Source organism: Anomaloglossus baeobatrachus, chromosome 6 (genome assembly GCF_048569485.1).
Source record: "Anomaloglossus baeobatrachus isolate aAnoBae1 chromosome 6, aAnoBae1.hap1, whole genome shotgun sequence".
Taxonomy (NCBI): Eukaryota; Metazoa; Chordata; class Amphibia; order Anura; family Aromobatidae; genus Anomaloglossus; species Anomaloglossus baeobatrachus.
In genome coordinates this window covers 137,353,357-137,374,824 of record NC_134358.1, presented here as the reverse complement: position 1 = coordinate 137,374,824, position 21,468 = coordinate 137,353,357, and the positions used below count along the sequence as shown (strand labels likewise).

At 49.6% G+C, this 21,468-nt stretch overlaps 1 protein-coding gene across 1 annotated transcript in view; it reads left to right on the top strand.

The window, feature by feature from the left end:
- MRPL15 (mitochondrial ribosomal protein L15) overlaps window positions 1–20,868 on the top strand; it is a 32,198-nt gene extending 11,330 nt beyond the window's left edge. Inside the window, exons 4-5 of the mRNA XM_075316345.1 lie at window positions 6,605–6,728; window positions 20,338–20,868. Coding sequence (XP_075172460.1) covers window positions 6,605–6,728; window positions 20,338–20,675 — 462 coding nt within the window. The 3' untranslated portion in view covers window positions 20,676–20,868. The remainder of the gene's footprint in view (window positions 1–6,604; window positions 6,729–20,337) is intronic.
- Window positions 20,869–21,468: the final 600 nt, after the last annotated feature.

The following is a 21,468-nucleotide window of genomic DNA, read 5'->3' as shown; positions in this document are numbered from 1 at the left end:
GCATCCCTGCAGGCCAACGGTGTAATTGTTCCGGTTCCCGCCCGGGAACGGTTCAGCGGTTTCTACTCAAACCTCTTTCTAGTCCCCAAGAAGGACGGTTCCTTCCGGCCCATCCTGGATCTCAAGCTTCTCAACAAGCATGTTCAGGTGCGGCACTTTCGCATGGAATCTCTGAGATCGGTCATTGCCTCAATGACCCAAGGAGATTTTCTGGCATCCATCGACATCAGAGATGCCTATCTGCATGTGCCTATTGCGGTTTCACACCAGCGTTGGCTACGCTTTGCAATCGGAGAGGAACATTTCCAATTCGTGGCTCTCCCCTTCGGCTTAGCCACGGCCCCTCGAGTATTCACCAAGGTCATGGCAGCAGTGGTCGCGGTTCTGCACCTCCAGGGGTTGGCAGTGATTCCTTACCTGGACGACCTTCTAGTCAAGGCCTCATCCAGTGCAGACTGCTAGCGGAGTGTCTCACTCACTCTCGCCACGCTCGTTCAGTTCGGGTGGCTTGTCAACCTGCCCAAGTCCACTCTGACCCCGACCCAGGTGCTTATGTACCTAGGGATGCAATTCGAGACTCTGCCGGCACTTGTCAAGTTGCCCTTAGTCAAAAAGCAGTCCCTTCGTCTGGCGGTGCGCTCTCTGCTGAGGCACCGCCGTCATTCCATCAGACACCTCATGCAGGTGCTGGGTCAGATGGTGGCGTCAATGGAAGCGGTTCCCTTTGCCCAGTTCCATCTGCGTCCCCTGCAGCTGGACATTCTCCGCTGTTGGGACAAGCGAATCTCTTCCTTGCACAGGCTGGTGGCTCTGTCGTCACAGATCAGGAGCTCCCTTCAGTGGTGGCTTCGGCCCCTCTCTCTGTCACAGGGACGCTCCTTCCTGACTCCGTCCTGGGTGATCCTCACCACGGATGCCAGCCTCTCCGGTTGGGGAGCAGTATTTCTCCATCACCGAGCACAGGGCACTTGGACTCCGTCCGAATCAGCCCTCTCGATCAATGTGCTGGAGATCAGAGCTGTGTTTCTAGCTCTCCTAGCCTTTCACCACCTGTTGGCGGGCAGGCACATTCGAGTTCAGTCGGACAACGCGACAGCGGTTGCCTACATCAATCACCAGGGCGGGACTCACAGCCGTCTGGCGATGTTGGAGGTTCAACGAATCCTCCAGTGGACGGAGGACTCCAAGTCCGCCATATCTGCAGTCCACATCCCAGGCGTGGAAAACTGGGAGGCCGATTATCTCAGCCGTCAAACCGTGGACAGCGGCGAGTGGGCCCTGCATCCGTCAGTGTTCAGATCAATCTGCCGCAAGTGGGGCACTCCGGAAGTGGATCTAATGGCATCCCGGCACAACAACAAGGTTCCGGTTTACGTGGCTCGCTCACACGATCCTCAAGCCTTCGCAGCGGACGCACTGGTTCAAGATTGGTCTCAGTTCCGTCTGGCCTATGTGTTTCCCCCTCTAGCTCTCTTGCCCAAAGTTCTGCGCAAGATCAGAATGGAGGGCCGTCGAGTCATAATCATTGCTCCGGACTGGCCCAGGCGAGCTTGGTACCCAGACCTGCTCCGTCTGTCCGTAGGGGTGCCGTGGCATCTCCCGGACCGCCCAGACCTTCTCTCTCAAGGTCCGTTCTTCCGCCAGAATTCTGCGGCTCTCAGATTGACGGCGTGGCTCTTGAGTCCTGGATCCTGACAGCTTCAGGCATTCCCTCTGAGGTCATCTCCACTATGACTCAGGCTCGGAAGTCTTCCTCGGCCAAGATTTACCACAGGACTTGGAGGATTTTCCTGTCCTGGTGTCGCTCTTCCGACCATGCTCCTTGGCCGTTCTCCTTGCCGACCATCCTGTCTTTTCTACAGTCCGGTCTACAGCTAGGACTGTCCCTCAATTCCCTCAAGGGACAGGTGTCGGCTCTGTCGGTATTGTTCCAGCGGCGTATCGCCCGACTGGCTCAGGTGCGCACCTTCATGCAGGGCGCATCTCACATCATTCCTCATTACCGGCGGCCCTTGGATCCCTGGGACCTTAATCTGGTCCTCACGGCCTTACAGAAACCCCCCTTTGAGCCTCTCAGGGAGGTTCCTTTGTTTAGACTTTCACAGAAAGTTGTTTTTCTAGTAGCCATAACTTCTCTCAGGAGAGTTTCTGATTTGGCTGCGCTCTCTTCGGAATCCCCCTTCTTGGTGTTTCACCAAGACAAGGTGGTTCTTCGTCCGACTCCGGACTTTCTCCCTAAGGTGGTGTCTCCTTTCCACCTTAACCAGGACATTTCATTGCCTTCTCTTTGTCCGGCCCCTGTGCATCGCTTTGAGAAGGCGTTGCATTCCTTAGATTTGGTGCGGGCGCTCCGAATCTATGTGTCACGCACCGCCGTTTTTAGGCGGTGCACCTCACTTTTTGTGCTAACCACTGGTCAGCGCAAGGGTCTCGCTGCTTCTAAACCGACCCTAGCTCGTTGGATCAGGTCGGCTATCACCGATGCCTACCAGTGTTCTCAGGTGCCTCCTCCGCCAGGGATTAAGGCGCACTCGACCAGAGCTGTCGGTGCCTCCTGGGCTTTCAGGCACCAGGCTACGGCTCAGCAGGTTTGTCAGGCTGCCACGTGGTCCAGTCTGCACACTTTTTCGAAGCACTACAAAGTGCATGCTCATGCTTCGGCAGATGCGAGCTTGGGCAGACGCATTCTTCAGGCGGCTGTCGCCCATTTGTGAAGTTAGGTTTTGCCTACTTCTCAGTTTGGTTTATTTCCCACCCATGGACTGCTTTGGAACGTCCCATGGTTTGGGTCTCCCATAAGGAACGATGAAGAAAAAGAGAATTTTGTTTACTTACCGTAAATTCTTTTTCTTATAGTTCCGACATGGGAGACCCAGCACCCTCCCTGTTGCCTGTTGGCAGTTTTTTGTTCCGTGTGTTTCACCGGCTGTTGTTAGTAGACAGAGTTCCGGTCTTTCCGAGTTTTACTCTATCTCTACTTATGGGTGGATGTCCTCCTTCAGCTTTTGCACTGAACTGGGTAGATTGTCATCCAGGGGGTGTATATAGCCCGGAGGGAGGAGCTACACGTTTGAGTGTAGTACTTTGTGTGTCCTCCGGAGGCAGAAGCTATACACCCATGGTTTGGGTCTCCCATGTCGGAACTATAAGAAAAAGAATTTACGGTAAGTAAACAAAATTCTCTTTTTTTCTTTAAAAAAATCAATGTCTTTTATTGAAACCATCAATGGTTCCAGAAGTAACTATTCCACAGATTAACCCCTTGATGCTCTGCAATATAAAAGTGCATCTCAATAAATTATAATACATTTATTTTTTATTTCATTGCTTCAATACAAAAAGGGAAACATATATAGTCATTACAAACAGTGATATATTTCAAGTGTTTATTACTGTTAATGTTGATGTTGATTATGATTATGGCTTACAGCCAATAAAACCCAAAAGTCATTATCTCAGAAAATTAGAATAATTACTACAAAACACCTGCAAAGGCTTCCTAAGCATTTAAAGTGGTCCCTTAGTTTGGTTAAGTAGGCTACACAATCATGGGGAAGACTGCTGACTTGACAGATGTCCAGAAGGCAGTCATTGACACACTCTACAAGGAGGGTAAGGCACAAAAGATCATTGCTAAAGAAGCTGGCTGTTCAGAGTGCTATATCCAAGCATATTAATGGAAAGTTGAGTGGAAGGAAAAAGAGTGGTAGAAAAAGGTGCACAAGCAACCGGGATAACCGCAGCCTTGATAGGATTGTTGAGAAAAAGACATTCAAAAATTTGGGGAAGATTCACAAGGAGTGGACTGCTGCTGGAGTCAGTGCTTCAAGAGCCACCACACGCAGAGGTATTGAGGAGATGGGCCACAAGTGTCACATTCTTTGTATCAAGCCACTCATGACCAATAGACAACGCCAGAAGCGTCTTACCTGGGCCAAGGAGAAAAAGAACTGGACTGTTGCTCAGTGGTCCAAGGTGTTGTTTTCAGATGAAAGTAAATTTTGCATTTCATTTGGAAATCGCGGTCCCAGAGTCTGGAGGAAGAGTGGAGAGGCCACAATCCAAGCTGCTTGATGTCTAGTGTGAAGTTTCCACAATCAGTGATGGTTTGGGGAGCCATGTCATCTGCTGGTGTAGGTCCACTGTGTCTTATCAAGACCGAAGTGAGCGCAGCCGTCTACCAGGAAATTTTAGAGCACTTCATGCTTCCCTCTGCTGACAAGCTTTTTGGAGATGGAAATTTAATTTTCCAGCAGGACTTGGCACCTGTCCACACTGCCAAAAGTATCAATACCTGCTATGTAATCACAGTATCACTGTGCTTCATTGTCCAACAAATTCGCCTGACCTAAATCTCATAGAGAATCTATAGCATATTGTCAAGAGGAAGACCCAATAATGCAGATGAGCTGAAGACTGCCAAAGCAACCTGGGCTTCCATAACTCCTCAGCAGTGCCACAGGCTGATCGCCTCCATGCCACGCCGCATTGATGCAGTAATTCATGTAAAAGGAGCCCTGACCAAGTATTGAGTGCATTTACTGTACAGACTTTTCAGTAGGCGCCAACATTTCTGAATTTAAAATAATTTTTTCAGTTGATCTTATATAATCTAATTTTCTGAGGTAATGACTTTTGGGTTTTCATTAGCTGTAAGCCATAATCATCAACATTAACAGAAATAAACACTTAAAATAGATCCCTCTGTGTGTAGTGACTCTATATAATATGGGTTTCCCTTTTTATATTGAATTACTGAAATAAATTAACTTTTGGATGATATTCTAATTTATTGAGATGCACTTGTATATACATGCTGGAGCATAGCAGACTTTGCAGTGGGCATCTGACTGGGCAAGCACTCTGATTGTTGAGGTTAACCTTTTTATATGCCACTGTCAATCACTGACAGCGACGTGTAGGCGCCACAATCCATCCCAGACGTTAGTTCAGGCGCTCATCTGTGATCCTGTAACGCAGTTGCAGGGAGTTGACTGTTTACTGCGATATTTGGGGGCCGGTGACACCCCCGTGTCAGTCCTCTGATCTCTCCTGTGGTAGACGTCATGGGAGACATTGATTTTTACTATTTACAGCACTGCTGCAGAATTGCTGTACGATCAGATATTCGCATGTTCAAGTCTTGTAAGAGGACCAATAAAGTAAAAAATACAATAAGCTGTTGAAAATCTTAAAAAAATTGAATGACTTCCCTTTTTTCCAAACGAACAATAAAATATATAAAAATTAAGAAAATGTACATATTTGTTATCGCTGTGTCCAGAAAAGTCTGATCTATCATAGTGTTACATTAATTGACCCGATCACTAATCACATGGAAGTGGAAAAATTAAAGGCAGGATTGTTTTATCTGTCACCAAAGTAATGCAATAAAATGAAATGATCAAAACATGGCATGTACCCTATAAATATAAATGTCAGCTCACTATCCAAAAAACAAGCCCTCCCTTTGCTTCATTGACGGTAATCTAAAAACATTATGGGTCTTGAAAAATGGCCATGTAACCACCCAATTTTTTATTTTTTTTATTTCAGAATATTTTAAAGCCAATAAAGTAGTAAAGAGCATTACCTGTTTACTAACTCTGTAATCGAACTGACGATGATGAGTCCTTTTCTACTGCGCATTTCATACCGTAAATATAAAATCCAAAAATCATTAGCGGAATCGGTAAAATGAGTGTCCTTCAAAACTGCAACACATCTCACAAAAACCTAAGTTATGGCTATTTAATAAGGGGAAGAAAAAATGAAAGCACACAAATTGGCTGCGTCTTCCAAGGAGTTAATACTTCACATAGTAAAGAAGCCTTTCCTCCATTGGAGATTGAACCCGTCTTCCTCCAAATGGACGAGTAACCCTTGTCTTTTCGAGGTGTTAGATGAAGCCGCTTTTCACCGTGCTGTCTGTATGGCTTATCGAAGGCGCACAAATACTGCCACTAGGTGGAGACAAGTGTATTCTGCACATCTTTTTATAATGACCATGGTCCTTATGGTAAGATGTTACGTGCTGGTCCTGGATTGATGTCTGCCCGAGTGCAATCACATCTACAGCCTGGCACCTTCTTGTCAGGAGATCTCTGCTTCTAAGTGGTTTTTCTAAGGTTCTGGTATCCTCAGGATAGGGATCAATATTAGATGAGTGTGGGGGGGCCCGGCTGTTTTGAGCTCTGGCAGCGATCAGATGTGACCCATAAACAGGAACCTTCTCTCTACCCTGTAGGGGCTGTCCCTGGGTCCTGGCTCTATACGCTGTAGGGGCTGTCCCCGGGTCCTGGCTCTATACCCTGTAGGGGCGGTCCCCGGGTCCTGGCTCTATATACCCTGTAGGGGCGGTCCCCGGGTCCTGGCTCTATATACCCTGTAGGGGCGGTCCCCGGGTCCTGGCTCTATATACCCTGTAGGGGCTGTACCCCAGTTTCCGTTCACCTCCTATTCACAGGGCAGTGCTGCTTGCATTTCTTTCCCAGGATCACTGGGCTCCCAGAGTGATGGCCATCCTGGTGATGGAAATGCCCTTTTACTGAGCAAACTGCACTAATCCATGTAATAATGAAACATTCATGTTGTTACATTGCAGGGGGCTAACTTGTTTTGCGCTAAGCTAAACATTGAAGTCCAGTGGGCATCAGAGCTGGCAATTGCAGCTATAGAAAAGAACGGAGGTGTTATAACAACTGGATTTTATGATCCGCGAAGCCTTGGTAAGTAAAACACGTATTGTCTTTGTCTCTTGGGATTCCCCTTTTTATGTTCTGAAGTCTTTTGGTCAATATTACAACATTTAGTGATATCCACATGGTATCAATTTATTGAAAGGGTCACCTGGTCCACACTGCCCAAACTGCATCATTTCTGCGAGGCTGCACCATTGCATCCAGGTATACCTTTCTCTGAAATGCTCCAACTCTGCCCCTCTCATCATTGCTAGACATGATTGACGGGTCTGTCGAGAGTCAGTGATCTAGGGTGCAGTTGGAAAAACTGGTAAGGAGCGGGCTACTCTCCTCTCCAGCTACAGATCTTTAAAGTATATTTTTTGTGATATGCTGTAGTATGCCGCTAGTGGTTTTTACATCATGAATCAGGTGGCAGTTTCCCTTTTTATGGAGTTTGTCCCCACGGTAATTTATAAAGCTGCACACTGGCGTCAGTACAGCTAAAATAAGTAAATATGCATTGCCCCCTTTTTCTCCCCTCCATAGTGCCGCTGCGCTCCGTTCTCCACTCTGGTCTTCTCTTTACATGGGCTGCAGTGGTTACAGCTCGGACGCCCCACCTGACGTCTGCAGCCTGGCCTCAATGACCTTGTATGGTGCAGGCCAGTGACTGGCTGCAGCGGTCACAGACTGTAACAATTGCAGCAAATATGAACGGAAGGCCAGGACGGAGAATTGTGACCACATTGCTCAGAGTGGAATAAATTGGCAAGTATTCACAGTTTAAAGTCCTTCTTGACTACCTTTTTTATATTACAAATGGGCACTTGTGGGTATAAATACACAAAAATAACTTCTTCGTAGCTCTCAGATCTCTACCGTGGCACAGCACCACTGACTGTGGCCAGTGTTTCCTGGTCTACTGATTTCTTCTGTTGACAGGAGAGGCCACGTAACATCAGTGGTCTTTGATTGTTTGCAGGTTTCACATTTCTTCCAAACTGAGACAGATTGTTTGTGTGTGTCTCAAACCGAGTCTAATGCTGCAACCAATCAGTGGCCAATTTAAAAAAAAGTTGAAAACCATTTAATTTTTAAAAAAATTTTACTTGTATAACACTAAGGCTGCTTTCACACTACGTTTTTTTAACATGCGTCATGAACTTTTTTTAACGCAAAAAACAGATCCAGTGCAAATGCGTTTTCATTTCAATGCATTTGCAATGGACTCGCGTCAACATGCGTTCACCTGCGTTTGTGTGCGTTATAGTGAGGATCCAGCGACTTGCAGTTTAACTTTTTTCAAAAACGCTACTTGTAGCGTTTTTGAGCTGTGTCCAAATACTGTTTTTCACTGGATGCTGACTATACTGCATGCAAACGCATGTGAACGCTGGCATGCTGATAGACAGGATCCTGCTTGCTCTACTGAGTATGCCCAGAAACCAGCCTGGCGTAATCAGTTTCTCTCTCCCCCTCCCGCTCTCCCCCGCCTGAGAGCTGCGGACGCTCGTAACCAAGGTAAATATCGGGTAACCAAGCAAAGCGCTTCGCTTAGTTACCCGATGTTTACCTTTGTTACGTGTGCAGGGAGCAGGCAGCCCGGCTCCTAGCAGCTACGGACGCTCGTAACCAAAGTAAATATCGGGTATCCAAGCAAGCACTTCACTTAGTTACCCGATGGTTACCTTGGTTACCAGCGTCTGCAGCTGTCAGATGCCGGCTCCCAGTCTCGCGTTTAGTTCCCCTCACTCCCGATCACATGACTTCAATGCCCGCCCATAAACTTCAAGTGGCAGGATCCTGCAAAATAACACTTGCGTTTGCATGCATTATTCTTTGTAAAAACAGGATCCACTTTTACAGCAAAAAACGTTCATGACGCATGTTAAAAAAAAAAGTAGTGTAAAAGCAGCCTAAGGCTACATGCGCACGCTGCATGTTTTTGTGTTCACAAACTGCAGCCAAAACTGCAGCCAAAACTGCACCTTGTCAGAGAGAGCATGGAAATGTCACAAAAAACGCTTGTAATTGTAGGTGCGTTTTCGGTGCGTTTTTCACAACCTGCGTTTTTGCTACGTTTTTGTGACAATATAATATGCTGCATTTTTTTTTTTTTTTGTCACAAACTTTTGACAAAATGCTGACAAACTGCAATGTGCACATAGGAAATCTGACTTCTCATAGACTTTGCAGGGATGTCAAATGTCAAAGTTCTGACAACAAAACTGCAGCCAAAAACGCAGCAGAAACGCAGCGTGCGCATGTAGCCTAATAATTCCTCAGCATTGTACAGACTTCCTAATACTTTTCCCTTTGGGGCCCACAATGTAAATTACCTATCAGTATGTCTTTGGGGTAAAAGCTGGAGTACCTGGAGGAAACCCACGCAAACGTGTCGGGTGGGATTTGAACCCTGGACTTGAGTGCTACAGTGCTAACAACTGAGCCACTGTGGCACCCCATATTTTTGCTGTATTGTAGCTTTTGAAAGCAAGCCTGTCAGTATGATATTATAATGTGAAGTAAAGACATAGCACTGTAATACAGATTAAATTGGTAACTTTGTTGACGAATTCTGTTTTGTGTTCTCTAATCGCCATTTGAAGTTTTTTGCTAATTAGATTTCTTTTCAGAGTCTGCACTGTACACTGGGTCTTCTCCTCCCTGTCTGTGATTCCACAGCCCTTCTGCCTGGTGACTAAATGGGTTGTCAGAGTAGATTAAGTAATTGGCAAACCCTTCTCAATTAGTATGTTTCCCGCAAGAAAAATTACCTTTACTCACCTCTGTTGCTGGCGCCATTCCAGTGATGGTGGCATTGTCTTCCCGCAGACTCCAGCGCCTTTTCACTATCCCCTCATTTGGACATAATTGACTCCTGGAGGAAGTCAGAATTATGGCTGCTCTCTCACTTCTTCTAGATTTGTGTGAAAGAGGTGAAAATGATTGTCGTGTGATCTCTGCGCCCATTGTCACAGGGCCCCAAGAGAGACAGTGCCGACATTGCGGGAGGGGAGGTGTAATTTTTTGTTTTTAGTTGGTGGAAATATACTGATTGGGAAATGGTTGTCGATTACTTGATGGCCCTTTTAATCACCAGGCGGAATTGCTAGGGAATCACAGACCGGGAGGAGAAGACCCAGTGTACACTCTGTCCCCTGTGCACTGAATTGTAACCAACAGAAAACATCAACTGGTTATTAAAGGGGAACCAGAAAGTGGATTTAATCACTAACATTTTCAATGTAATCAGTGTTACAGCACCATCACAGCCATGTCTTTACTTTTACATTACAAATCAGGCTCTTTAACCCCTTAACGACCGCGGGCCGTAAAATTACGTCCTTGCGGTCATAATGTTACTGCCCGCGGTCTGCCGGCAGCATCATGCTGCGATCTGCACACATCTCAGCTGATTTTCACAGCTGAGATGTGTGCCTGCTAGGCACGAGCAGAATCGTTATCTGCTCGTGCCGTTTAACCCCTTATATGGCACTGTCAATATGTGACAGCGCCATTATAAGCGCGATCGCGGTAAACATTTCCTTACCGCCAGATACTGGAAGTCACGTGACGCGATCACGTGACTCCCGATAGTTGTCATGGTAGCACAGGGTCATGTGATGACTCCTGTACTACACCTGACTTGCTTTCACTTTCGCTGTGCCAGATTCACAGCAACAGAGAAAGAGAGCGTATCTGCTGTTTACAGCCTTGTAGCTGTGATCAGCAGATACTGCAGAGCGATCGGAATGCTGATCGCAATAGCCCCCTAGGGGGACTAGTAAAATAAAAAAAAATAAATTTAAAAAAAAAACAAAAAAATTTAAAAGTTCAAATCACCCCCCATTCGCCCCATTGAAAACTAAAGGGTTAAAAAAATAAAAAATATACACACATTTGGTATCGCTGCGTTCATAAACGCCCGATCTATCAAAATATAAAATCAATTAATCTGATCAGTATACGGCGTAGCGGCAAAAAAATTCCAAACGCCAAAACGATGTTTTTTTGTTGCCACAACTTTTGCGCAAAATGCAATAAGAGGCAATCAAAACGTAGCATCTGCGCAAAAATGGTACCGTTAAAAACGTCAGCTCGAGACGCAAAAAATAAGCAGTCATTGAGCCATAGATCCCGAAAAATGAGAACGCTACGGGTCACGGAATATGGCGTAAAACGTGCAGCACTTTTTTCGGACAAACGTCCGATTTTTTTTTTTTTTTTTTTTTTACCCCTTATATAAAAGTAAACCTATACATGTTTGGTGTCTACGAACTCGCACTGACCTGAGGCCTCACACCCACACATCAGTTTTACCATATAGTGAAGACAGTGAATAAAATATCTTAAAAACCATAGTGCTATCGCACTTTTTTTTACAATTTTTCAGCATTTGGAATTTTTTTGCCGTTTTCTAGTACACTATATGGTAAAACTGATGGTTTCATTTAAAAGTACAGTTCGTTCCGCAAAAAATGAGCCCTCATGTCACAAACCACCGGGGGGGTCACTCAGAAATCCCCTGCGCTGGCTACCAGTACGTCACAATCGGGGGGTAACAAGTGGGGGTCACCCCTCCTTTATACCTCCCGACCGACAGACAGAGCACGTGACGCGCTCTCTAGCGCCCCTCTTATAGTCAGGCCAATTATGGAATTGCCCAACAATAAGCAAGGAGGCCGCTATACTACTTATGCCGATTATTGAAGGGTCCCCGGTGAGAGTAGGGTATATATTCCCCCGACCTCCGCGGGCGGAATATATAAAACCTCCCCGAATCTCACTGGCCTCCCCACAATAATCCTTGGCACAACTCGCTGCCACCAACCGCTTCACGGTAACTATTAGCCGAACACACAGACGTGGGATTCAAGATCGAGATAACAGAACAGCCCAAGATTAATTATATAATTTAATCAGCCTAAAGCACACTAGAAACTACAATATATACAATAGGGAATCTACAGAATATACATATGTCAGAGTACAGTTACAGATAAAGCATGGTTTACAAACAGGTATGCAATTCAATCAGTTACCTTGTGCGTCTGGCCACAGGGGGGCGCTGTAGACCAGGTTTCTAGGAACTCCCACAGATGTTTCCTGCACGTGACCCCCAGCGAAAGAACACTGGAAAATGGCCGAAGTAGGGTTATCAACCTGGGCAAATCCAGGTCCCCTCCTACCTTCGTGACCTCAGAGGGAGCACTGCTCCACCCCTGGCTGGAGTTATGGACAAAATCCACAACATGGAATATGGCCATAACTTGGCCCGGGAGCGTCGTAGGCGGACGCCAATGCTCTCATTGTGACAGTTATGAATTTAGCTACAGAATGAGAGGACTCATGACTTGTCTACTAGTTCCCCATTGGCTGATATCACGCCTGGGGTATTTCCCAAGCTCCCGCTCCCATAAAAAGGGTGTGCCAGCATCGTCCGCATGCGGAGACACCATTTTTATGGTTGCCATATTTATCGGAAATATGGCTTGCGAGATATGAACCATTTTTTACTGGAGTCGTTCTGTCTGGATACTTCCAAGCTTGCTAATTAGATAGCAGCTCCTACCACAGGGTCACGGCAGGGAGTCATCCTGTGTCCATTGTTCCCACATCACCTAATTTCCATATCATAGGAGATGGCCATGGGATGTGACACCTTCACAGATGCTGGACATTGAGGACAAGAAGGGAGGGGGGCACTGCCAGGGAGTGATGAGCGATTATGACTGGAAGTCATAATTCATCTTCATATCCCGGGATTTGCCTCACACCTCCCCCCTTTTGAGGGCGCTAGGGGGCAGCACACTCCGGTGTTCCCCCGTGCGCCCGTCCGCGACCTCTCCTTGTCGGGACAGCCCGTCTGCGTTACCGTGGTCACGGCCCCTTTTGTGGCGAATGGTGAAGTTGTATTGCTGGAGCGCAAGGCTCCATCGCAACAATCGCCCATTCGTCCCAGAGACGGTGTGCAACCAGCTGAGGGGATTGTGGTCCGTCTCCACGATGAAGTGGCGCCCGTATAGATAGGGTTGCAGACGCTGCAGGGCCCACACTATGGCCAGGCACTCCTTCTCCATCGTGGAATAGGCCACTTCCCTTGGTAACAGCTTCCTGCTCAGGTACAAGACTGGGTGCTCTTGGCTCGCAGAGTCCACCTGGCTGAGCACCGCACCGAGGCCGAAGTCACTGGCGTCGGTCTGTACTACAAACGGCCGCGTGAAGTCGGCTGCCTGTAGCACGGGCGGGCTGGACAGGGCGTCCTTTAGGGCCTGGAAGGCTGTCTCGCAGTCCATTGTCCAATCGACTGCAGAGGGCAGCTTCTTCTTGGTGAGGTCCGTCAAGGGCTTTGCCAGGCTACTATAGCGTGGAACAAACCTCCTATAGTACCCAGCGGTCCCCAAGAAGGACATCACCTGCTTCTTGGTCCTGGGGGTGGGCCAGGATGCGATGGCCTCCACTTTCTCAGGCTCGGGCTTCAGTGTTCTCCCGCCTACCCGGTGACCGAGGTACTGGACCTCGCTCATGGCCAGCTGACACTTTCCTGGCTTGATGGTCAAACCTGCCCGGTGGATCCGCCTGAGCACCTGTGCTAGATGCTCTAGGTGGTCCTCCCAGGTGGGACTGAAGACGGCAATGTCATCTAGGTACGCGGCCGCGTACCCTTCAAGTCCCTTGAGCAGGGTGTTGACCATCCGCTGGAAAGTGGCAGGGGCATTCCTCATCCCGAATGGCATCACCGTGGACTCGTATAGTCCAAATGGGGTAATAAAGGCAGAGCGTTCCCTGGCCTTGCGAGTCAGGGGGATCTGCCAATATCCCCGGCTCAGGTCCATGATGGTCAGGTACTGAGCCCCGGCCAACTGATCGAGCAGGTCATCGATGCGTGGCATTGGGTACGCATCGGCGACCGTGACAGCATTGAGCCCCCTGTAGTCCACGCAGAACCGAGTGGTTCGGTCCTTCTTAGGGACGAGGACTACAGGCGAGGCCCAAGCGCTGTTGGATGCCTGGATCACCCCCAGCTTCAGCATCTCGTCAATCTCCTGGCGCATGTGTTGCTGCACCTCCAGGGAGACCCGATATGCTGAACGCCGGATCGGGGGATGATCCCCAGTGTCCACGTGATGGACAGCCAAGTCAGTCCTTCCGGGCTGGTTGGTAAACAACCCCCGGAAGGGGAGGAGGGTGGCCCACAGCTGGGACCGTTGGTCCTCCAAGAGCTGGTGGCCAACCTCCACATCCTCAATGGATCCGCCGGCCCTAACCTGGGCTAGCATATCCAAGAGGGTTTCCGCTTCTCCCTCCTCGGGCAGGTTGCACACGGGGAGCGCACACGCCTCCCGCTCATGATGTGCCTTCATCATGTTCACATGGAAGGGCTTCCGCCTTCCACGGGCAGGGTCCAGGGTGACCAGGTACGTCACAGGGTTGAGCTGCTGGTACACGAGGTATGGGCCTTCCCAGGCTGCCTGAAGCTTGTCCTGTGGTACGGGGACCAGTACCCACACCTTTTGACCCACTTGGTAGGTCCTCTCACAAGCGTTCTGGTCGTACCAACGCTTCTGATCGGCCTGGGCTTGAGCCATATTGTCGTGTACCAGTTGCGTCAAGGCCTGCATTTTGTCCCGGAAGCGCATGACATACTCGATAACCGACACTCCAGGGGTGGCCAAATCCCCTTCCCAAGCCTCTTTCACCAGAGCCAGGGGGCCCCGCACACGTCGCCCGTACAGGAGCTCAAACGGTGAGAATCCTGTTGAGGCCTGTGGAACCTCCCGGTAAGCAAATAACAGGTGTGGGAGATACCGCTCCCAGTCACGCCCATGGGAGTCGACCAACATCTTAAGCATCTGCTTTAAGGTGCCATTAAACCGCTCGCACAGGCCATTAGTCTGTGGATGGTACGGGCTGGCCACCAGATGTCGCACCTGGACTTGCTTACAGAGGGCCTCCATCAGCTGGGACATGAATTGGGTCCCCCGGTCAGTGAGCATTTCCTGGGGAAAACCCACTCGGGAGAAAATCTCCAGCAATGCGGTGGCCACCTTGTCAGCCCGAATGGACGACAAGGCCACTGCTTCTGGGTACCGGGTGGCATAGTCCACTACCGTCAGTATGAAGCGTTTCCCGGAGCTGCTGGGGATGGCCAGCGGGCCGACCAGATCCACAGCCACCCTCCTGAAAGGCTCATCGATGATGGGCAGAGATACCAGTGGGGCTTTGGGGCGTGGCCCCGCCTTCCCCACTCTCTGACAGGTTTCACACGAACGGCAGTAGGCAGCCACATCGGCCCCCATTTTTGGCCAGTAGAAATGCTGGTTTAACCTGGCCTTGGTCTTAGCGATCCCTAGGTGTCCGGCCATCGGAATCTCATGTGCGATCTGCAACAACTCCGTCCGGAACGGATAGGGTACCACCAACTGTCGGTCCCTGGGCCACGCCTCCGGTGAACCCTGCTGGACCGTGGCCCGGTACAGCCGTCCTTGGTCCCAGACCACTCGCTACGGGTCCGAGTCCGAGGGAGGCTGTGCCGCCTGCTCCTTTAGAGCTTTCAGGCTGTCGTCAGCTTCTAACGCTGCCTGAAACCCCTGACTAGATGTGGCCAGAATCGACGAGACTGTCACATCTTCGGTCAGTACCCCGGGACCTGTGTCCTGGCCTCCACCTGACTCGGCTGCCACTTGGTCAGAAGGGGAAGAGCTATCGGACCTCCGGGAGGCCCCTTGGCTTCCAGCACTCCCACTGCGGGTGACAGCGGCCACAGCCGCTGCGACCGTGGGTCGTGCCTGCTCCTCCTCCGTTCCTGACCAAGTCGCCGGTTCAGGCAGACCTACCTGGCTTCCTGACACCCCGGTTGTGGGGGAACCATGCACCGAGATCTTACCTGGGAGCACTTCCGCTCCTGGACCGGCCCCAATCTCACCTGCCTGTTCCCCTCCTGCAGCAACAGAACCCCGCTGTGAAATCTCTGGGGACCCCACATTTGCTGTGGTAGCCCCCACCCCACACACTGGTCCTCCCCCTGCAGCACCCTGCTCTCTGCTTATCCCTGCAGAGGGCAACAGATCCCAGCTCACTGGCTGGTTACTTGTAGAGGCATTGTCACACCTTTCTCTGACCCCCTCCCCTGTCACAGCTGCAGCTGAGTGTGTGTCTATGGTGTCTATGCAAGCAGAAATATCAGAGTTCACTCCCTCCTCCCTTACATCATTCATAGATAACACATTAACATTGTTAGGAGTCATGTCAGTACGGGCTGAAGGTTCAGCCCTTGGGGGGGGCCCAAACTGGGAGGTTATCTGCCCCAAATCTGTCCCAAGTAGCACGTTTGCAGGGATCCGATCAGTTACCCCCACCTCCCTCACCCCTCGCCCTGCGCCCCAGTCCACATAAATGTCAGCAACAGGCAGCGCCGGGTCAATGCCTCCAATCCCGGAGACAGCGAGGGTTTTTCCCGGGATCAAGTCTTGGGGGGACACCATCTCAGGCCGCACCAGAGTCACCTCCGAGGCGCTGTCTCGCAGTCCTATGGTCACAGACCGGCCGACGGTGACAGGTTGGAAGCTGTCCAGGGACCTACCACCACCCCCACCCACACAATACACCTTGGGCGGCCCTTGGGACGGGGACGGAGCCGGGGCCTTGGGACGCTGAGGGCACATGGCCTTGAAGTGTCCAGGTAGGTTGCACTGGTGGCACCGTCTTGGCTCTGCCACGGGCCTGGAGAGGGGAGTTGAGGGGGACACCCCCTGCAGTCTAGGGGCAGGTGGGGCAGTCGCAGAATTCATCTTACCCCCTCTCCAGGTGCTGCTGGTGGCTGCTCTCCTGGCCTCAGGAGCCCGATTGTTGGTGTAGTCATCGGCCAGGGCAGCTGTAGCCGTGGACCCCTTTGGCTTCTGGTCTCGGATGAACTGGCGGAGATCCTCAGGGCAGTTCCACAAGAGTTGCTCCGTGATGAACAAGTCCAGGATCTCCGGTCCGGTGGAAAGCTGCAGGCCTTGGGTCCAGTGGTCGGCAGCTCGGGCAAGTGCCCGCCTGTGGTCAGCCCAGGAGTCCTTTGGTCCCTTCTGTAGGCTCCGGAACTTCTTGCGGTAGGACTCTGGAGTGAGGTTGTACTGTTGGATCAGGGCCCGCTTGATGGTGTCGTAGCCCTGATCTGCCTCAGCAGGCAAGTCCCCAAGGATTTCCAGGGCCTTACCCCTTAAACGGGGGGTCAGGTATTTGGCCCACTGATCCTTGTCCAGATGGTGCTGCAAGCAAGTCCGTTCAAAAGCAGTCAGGAAAGAGTCCAAGTCTCCATCCTTCTCCAGCACTGGGAAGTCCTCAACACGGACCTTTGGAAGTTTGGTGTTTTGAAGGTCACATGTGGCTGATGAGGGCCGGAGCTGAGCTAGCTGCAGCTGGTAGTCACGGTCTGCCTGTCGCTCTCGCTCTCGCTCTTCACGCGCTGCCTGCCGCTCCGCAGCCTCACGCGCTGCTTGCCGTTCCGCAGCCTCAGCGTCACGCGCTGCTTGCCGCTCCGCAGCCTCAGCGTCACGCGCTGCCTGTCGCCCACGCTCGGCCATGAGTATCTCGTAGGTATCCCGGTCTCCAGCCATAAGCCTGGCCAAGGCAGCTTGAAGGAGGGCCTCTGCACCTCTCAGGCCGGAGGGATTGGCAAGTGGTGATCTGCGGCACGCTGCAGAGCCAGGTGATTCACTGTCCATTTCAGAGCGGAGGGCTGGCATCTGGCTCGTTGAGGACCCTTGGGCGAGCTCCTCCTCATTTTGTCCAGCAGTGCCAGGTTGTGCGATGTCCTCTGCAGAGCTGTTCTCTGGCGTCTGGCTCCTGGAGGACTCGTGGACAACCTCCTCATCGTCTCTGGCCTTAGCATCGGCCATTCCTTTGGCTTTGCTCCTGGTGCTCTCAGCCATTCTTGCAGACTTTTGGTCACTGACACAGAACTGACACCTGATGCCTCCACACACCTTACAGTATCTGCACTCTGACACTCTAGTGTTGAGCTAGTCTGAAGACCCCAGCAGCCACAGCTGCTGCAGGCAGTCTTTAGTGTCTGGGAGTATGGGTCTCACACTCACACACACTATTATCTCGATCCCACCGCTATGCCACCAATATGTCACAAACCACCGGGGGGGTCACTCAGAAATCCCCCGCGCTGGCTACCAGTACGTCACAATCGGGGGGTAACAAGTGGGGGTCACCCCTCCTTTATACCTCCCGACCGACAGACAGAGCACGTGACGCGCTCTCTAGCGCCCCTCTTATAGTCAGGCCAATTATGGAATTGCCCAACAATAAGCAAGGAGGCCGCTATACTACTTATGCCGATTATTGAAGGGTCCCCGGTGAGAGTAGGGTATATATTCCCCCGACCTCCGCGGGCGGAATATATAAAACCTCCCCGAATCTCACTGGCCTCCCCACAATAATCCTTGGCACAACTCGCTGCCACCAACCGCTTCACGGTAACTATTAGCCGAACACACAGACGTGGGATTCAAGATCGAGATAACAGAACAGCCCAAGATTAATTATATAATTTAATCAGCCTAAAGCACACTAGAAACTACAATATATACAATAGGGAATCTACAGAATATACATATGTCAGAGTACAGTTACAGATAAAGCATGGTTTACAAACAGGTATGCAATTCAATCAGTTACCTTGTGCGTCTGGCCACAGGGGGGCGCTGTAGACCAGGTTTCTAGGAACTCCCACAGATGTTTCCTGCACGTGACCCCCAGCGAAAGAACACTGGAAAATGGCCGAAGTAGGGTTATCAACCTGGGCAAATCCAGGTCCCCTCCTACCTTCGTGACCTCAGAGGGAGCACTGCTCCACCCCTGGCTGGAGTTATGGACAAAATCCACAACATGGAATATGGCCATAACTTGGCCCGGGAGCGTCGTAGGCGGACGCCAATGCTCTCATTGTGACAGTTATGAATTTAGCTACAGAATGAGAGGACTCATGACTTGTCTACTAGTTCCCCATTGGCTGATATCACGCCTGGGGTATTTCCCAAGCTCCCGCTCCCATAAAAAGGGTGTGCCAGCATCGTCCGCATGCGGAGACACCATTTTTATGGTTGCCATATTTATCGGAAATATGGCTTGCGAGATATGAACCATTTTTTACTGGAGTCGTTCTGTCTGGATACTTCCAAGCTTGCTAATTAGATAGCAGCTCCTACCACAGGGTCACGGCAGGGAGTCATCCTGTGTCCATTGTTCCCACATCACCTAATTTCCATATCATAGGAGATGGCCATGGGATGTGACACCTTCACAGATGCTGGACATTGAGGACAAGAAGGGAGGGGGGCACTGACAGGGAGTGATGAGCGATTATGACTGGAAGTCATAATTCATCTTCATATCCCGGGATTTGCCTCACACCTCACATGACCATATTGACGGAAAAATAAAAGTTACGTCTGTCACAAAAAATGGCGAAAAAAAAAACGGAAAGCGTAAAATCGGCCGGTCGTGAAGGGGTTAATGAGGTTTGATTTCCTTTTAATAGAGTTGTCCGTCCTTTTATGGTTGTTTTTAATTTAATATACCAAAGCCCTACACCAGGGATGCAAAATTATGCAGAGGTGTAGTGGTAAAGTCGCTAATTTCACAGGGACTCATTTTGTACCTGTGCATATCACATATTCATGGATGCAACACGTTCTCCCATAGAAGCAGTGCAGGTGGGGAATATCTGTGATGGAGGCCACCTTCATCTAGTTATCTAACATTATTATTCCTTATAAAATACTCATCTAGTGGTCATGACATCCAAATCGCTCATAATAAAGGCTCCCATGTGTTTATACATGAAAAAGGGGTAGTGGTATCAGCTGTGTCTGACTATTGAGTAGAGTCTGGCGCCTGCTCCATTATCTCCACATTGTGGCCTAAAGAGGGCTTTACACGCTACGATATCGTTAATGAATTATTGTCAGGGTCACGGTGTTTGTGACGCACATCCGGCATCATTAATGATATCGCAGTGTGTGACACTTATGAGCGAACTTAAACGATCGCAAAAGCGGCCAAAATAGTTTGCCGCAGAGAGGTCGTCCTAAAACAAAAAAATCGTTTTCCTCTCATTAGCGATATTATTCGTCATTCCTGCGGCAGCACACATCTCTGTGTGTGACGCCGCAGGAACGACGAACATCTCCTTACCTGCCTCCATCGGCAATGCGGAAGGAAGAAGGTGGGCGGGATGTTACGTCCCGCTCATCTCTGCCCCTCCGCTTCTATTGGCCGGCCGCTGTGTGCCGCTCGACCCGCCCCGCCCCCTTAGAAAGGAGGCGATTCGCCGGCCAGAGCAACGTCGTAGGGCAGGTAAGTGCGTGTGACGGGGGTAAGCGAGGTTGTGCGACACGGGCAGCGATTATGCCCTTGTCTCACAACCGACGGGGGCAGGTACGATCGCTTGCGATCTCGCTAGCGAGATCGTAGCGTGTAAAGCCCGCTTTAGACTGCTGACGTGTAGCTACACGGATGATTTGGTCTGACCTTACAACACGGTTTTAGTTGCTTTTTATCCGAACGTTGGATTATTTAGTCTGTGCTAATGCTGCACTCTAGTGCTCTATATCATTTACTGTGTAATCCTTTTTCCCCATTATTTTATTTACAGAAGTTCTGTGCAAACCAGTACCATTTTTTCTGCGCGGAAAGCCAATTCCCAAACGGATGCTCCCACCAGAAGACTTGGTAAAATATTACACTTGTGCAGAAAACCGCGGGTATTTGTCAGATCCAGCTGAAGTGGTTGAGGCCAGGAAACGTCTCGCTCAGAAATATGGCTATGTACTCCCTGACATTACCAAAGATGAACTGTATGACATGTTGTGTACACGTAAGGACCCTCGTCAGATCTTCTTTGGCCTTTCTCCTGGCTGGGTGGTGAACATGAAGGAAAAGAAGATCTTGAAACCCACAGATGAGCGCTTACTCACTTACTACAGCTCTTAGGTGCTCTCTAATATTGTGCCGTACTGACCCACGTGGCATCTAATAGAGGCGACGAGTGGTGGTTATATACTGGGGTGCACCGATCCATGGCAGATGATCACAACTCTTACATTTTTCTTTTTTTTTACAATGTGAATACAATATTTCAATTAGAAATAAATATTTTGGAGCCTCATGGTTCCCATAAAAAAGATTCACATGTCTGATGTTTTCTACAGGTTCCCTAATATGACATTTTTGCACTTAGTATCCAGTTGGATGAAACACATTTGGTGGGCTGCGCGGCTGGAGAAAACCAATACTTCACAAATGATGGTAATCAGGAAAAAAAACATGTGCAATATATAACCGATGGGATTTTAACAGCCCACAATGGATGCTGATTACATATGGGCATGTTCAGGGGGATGGTGAAAAATAGGGAAGTTCAAGGGGAAATTGAGAAATGATTAAAGTTAAGGAGACCAAAAATAAAAAAGGAAACGATAAATGTAAATGATAAAATATAAATTAAAAAGTGTCTAGGAGAAGGGGGATTAGGACATACGATGGGCCAGAAATACAAACCAGACGGAGAACATTTCTCCGAGAAGCCACTTGAGGGAACGGTAGACAAGATTAGATAGGTCTTTTAGAGGGGAGTCATTTTTTTTAATTTTTTTTGTGTGGGTGTGTGGTGTGAAATTATAAGTGTGTTCTTTAGTGTCGAGCTAGGAATATTTTGTTAGGGGAGCAGGGATACTAAAGAATGGAGTTGTGTGAGGAGAAAATAGTTGTATGGTTATGTTTTACT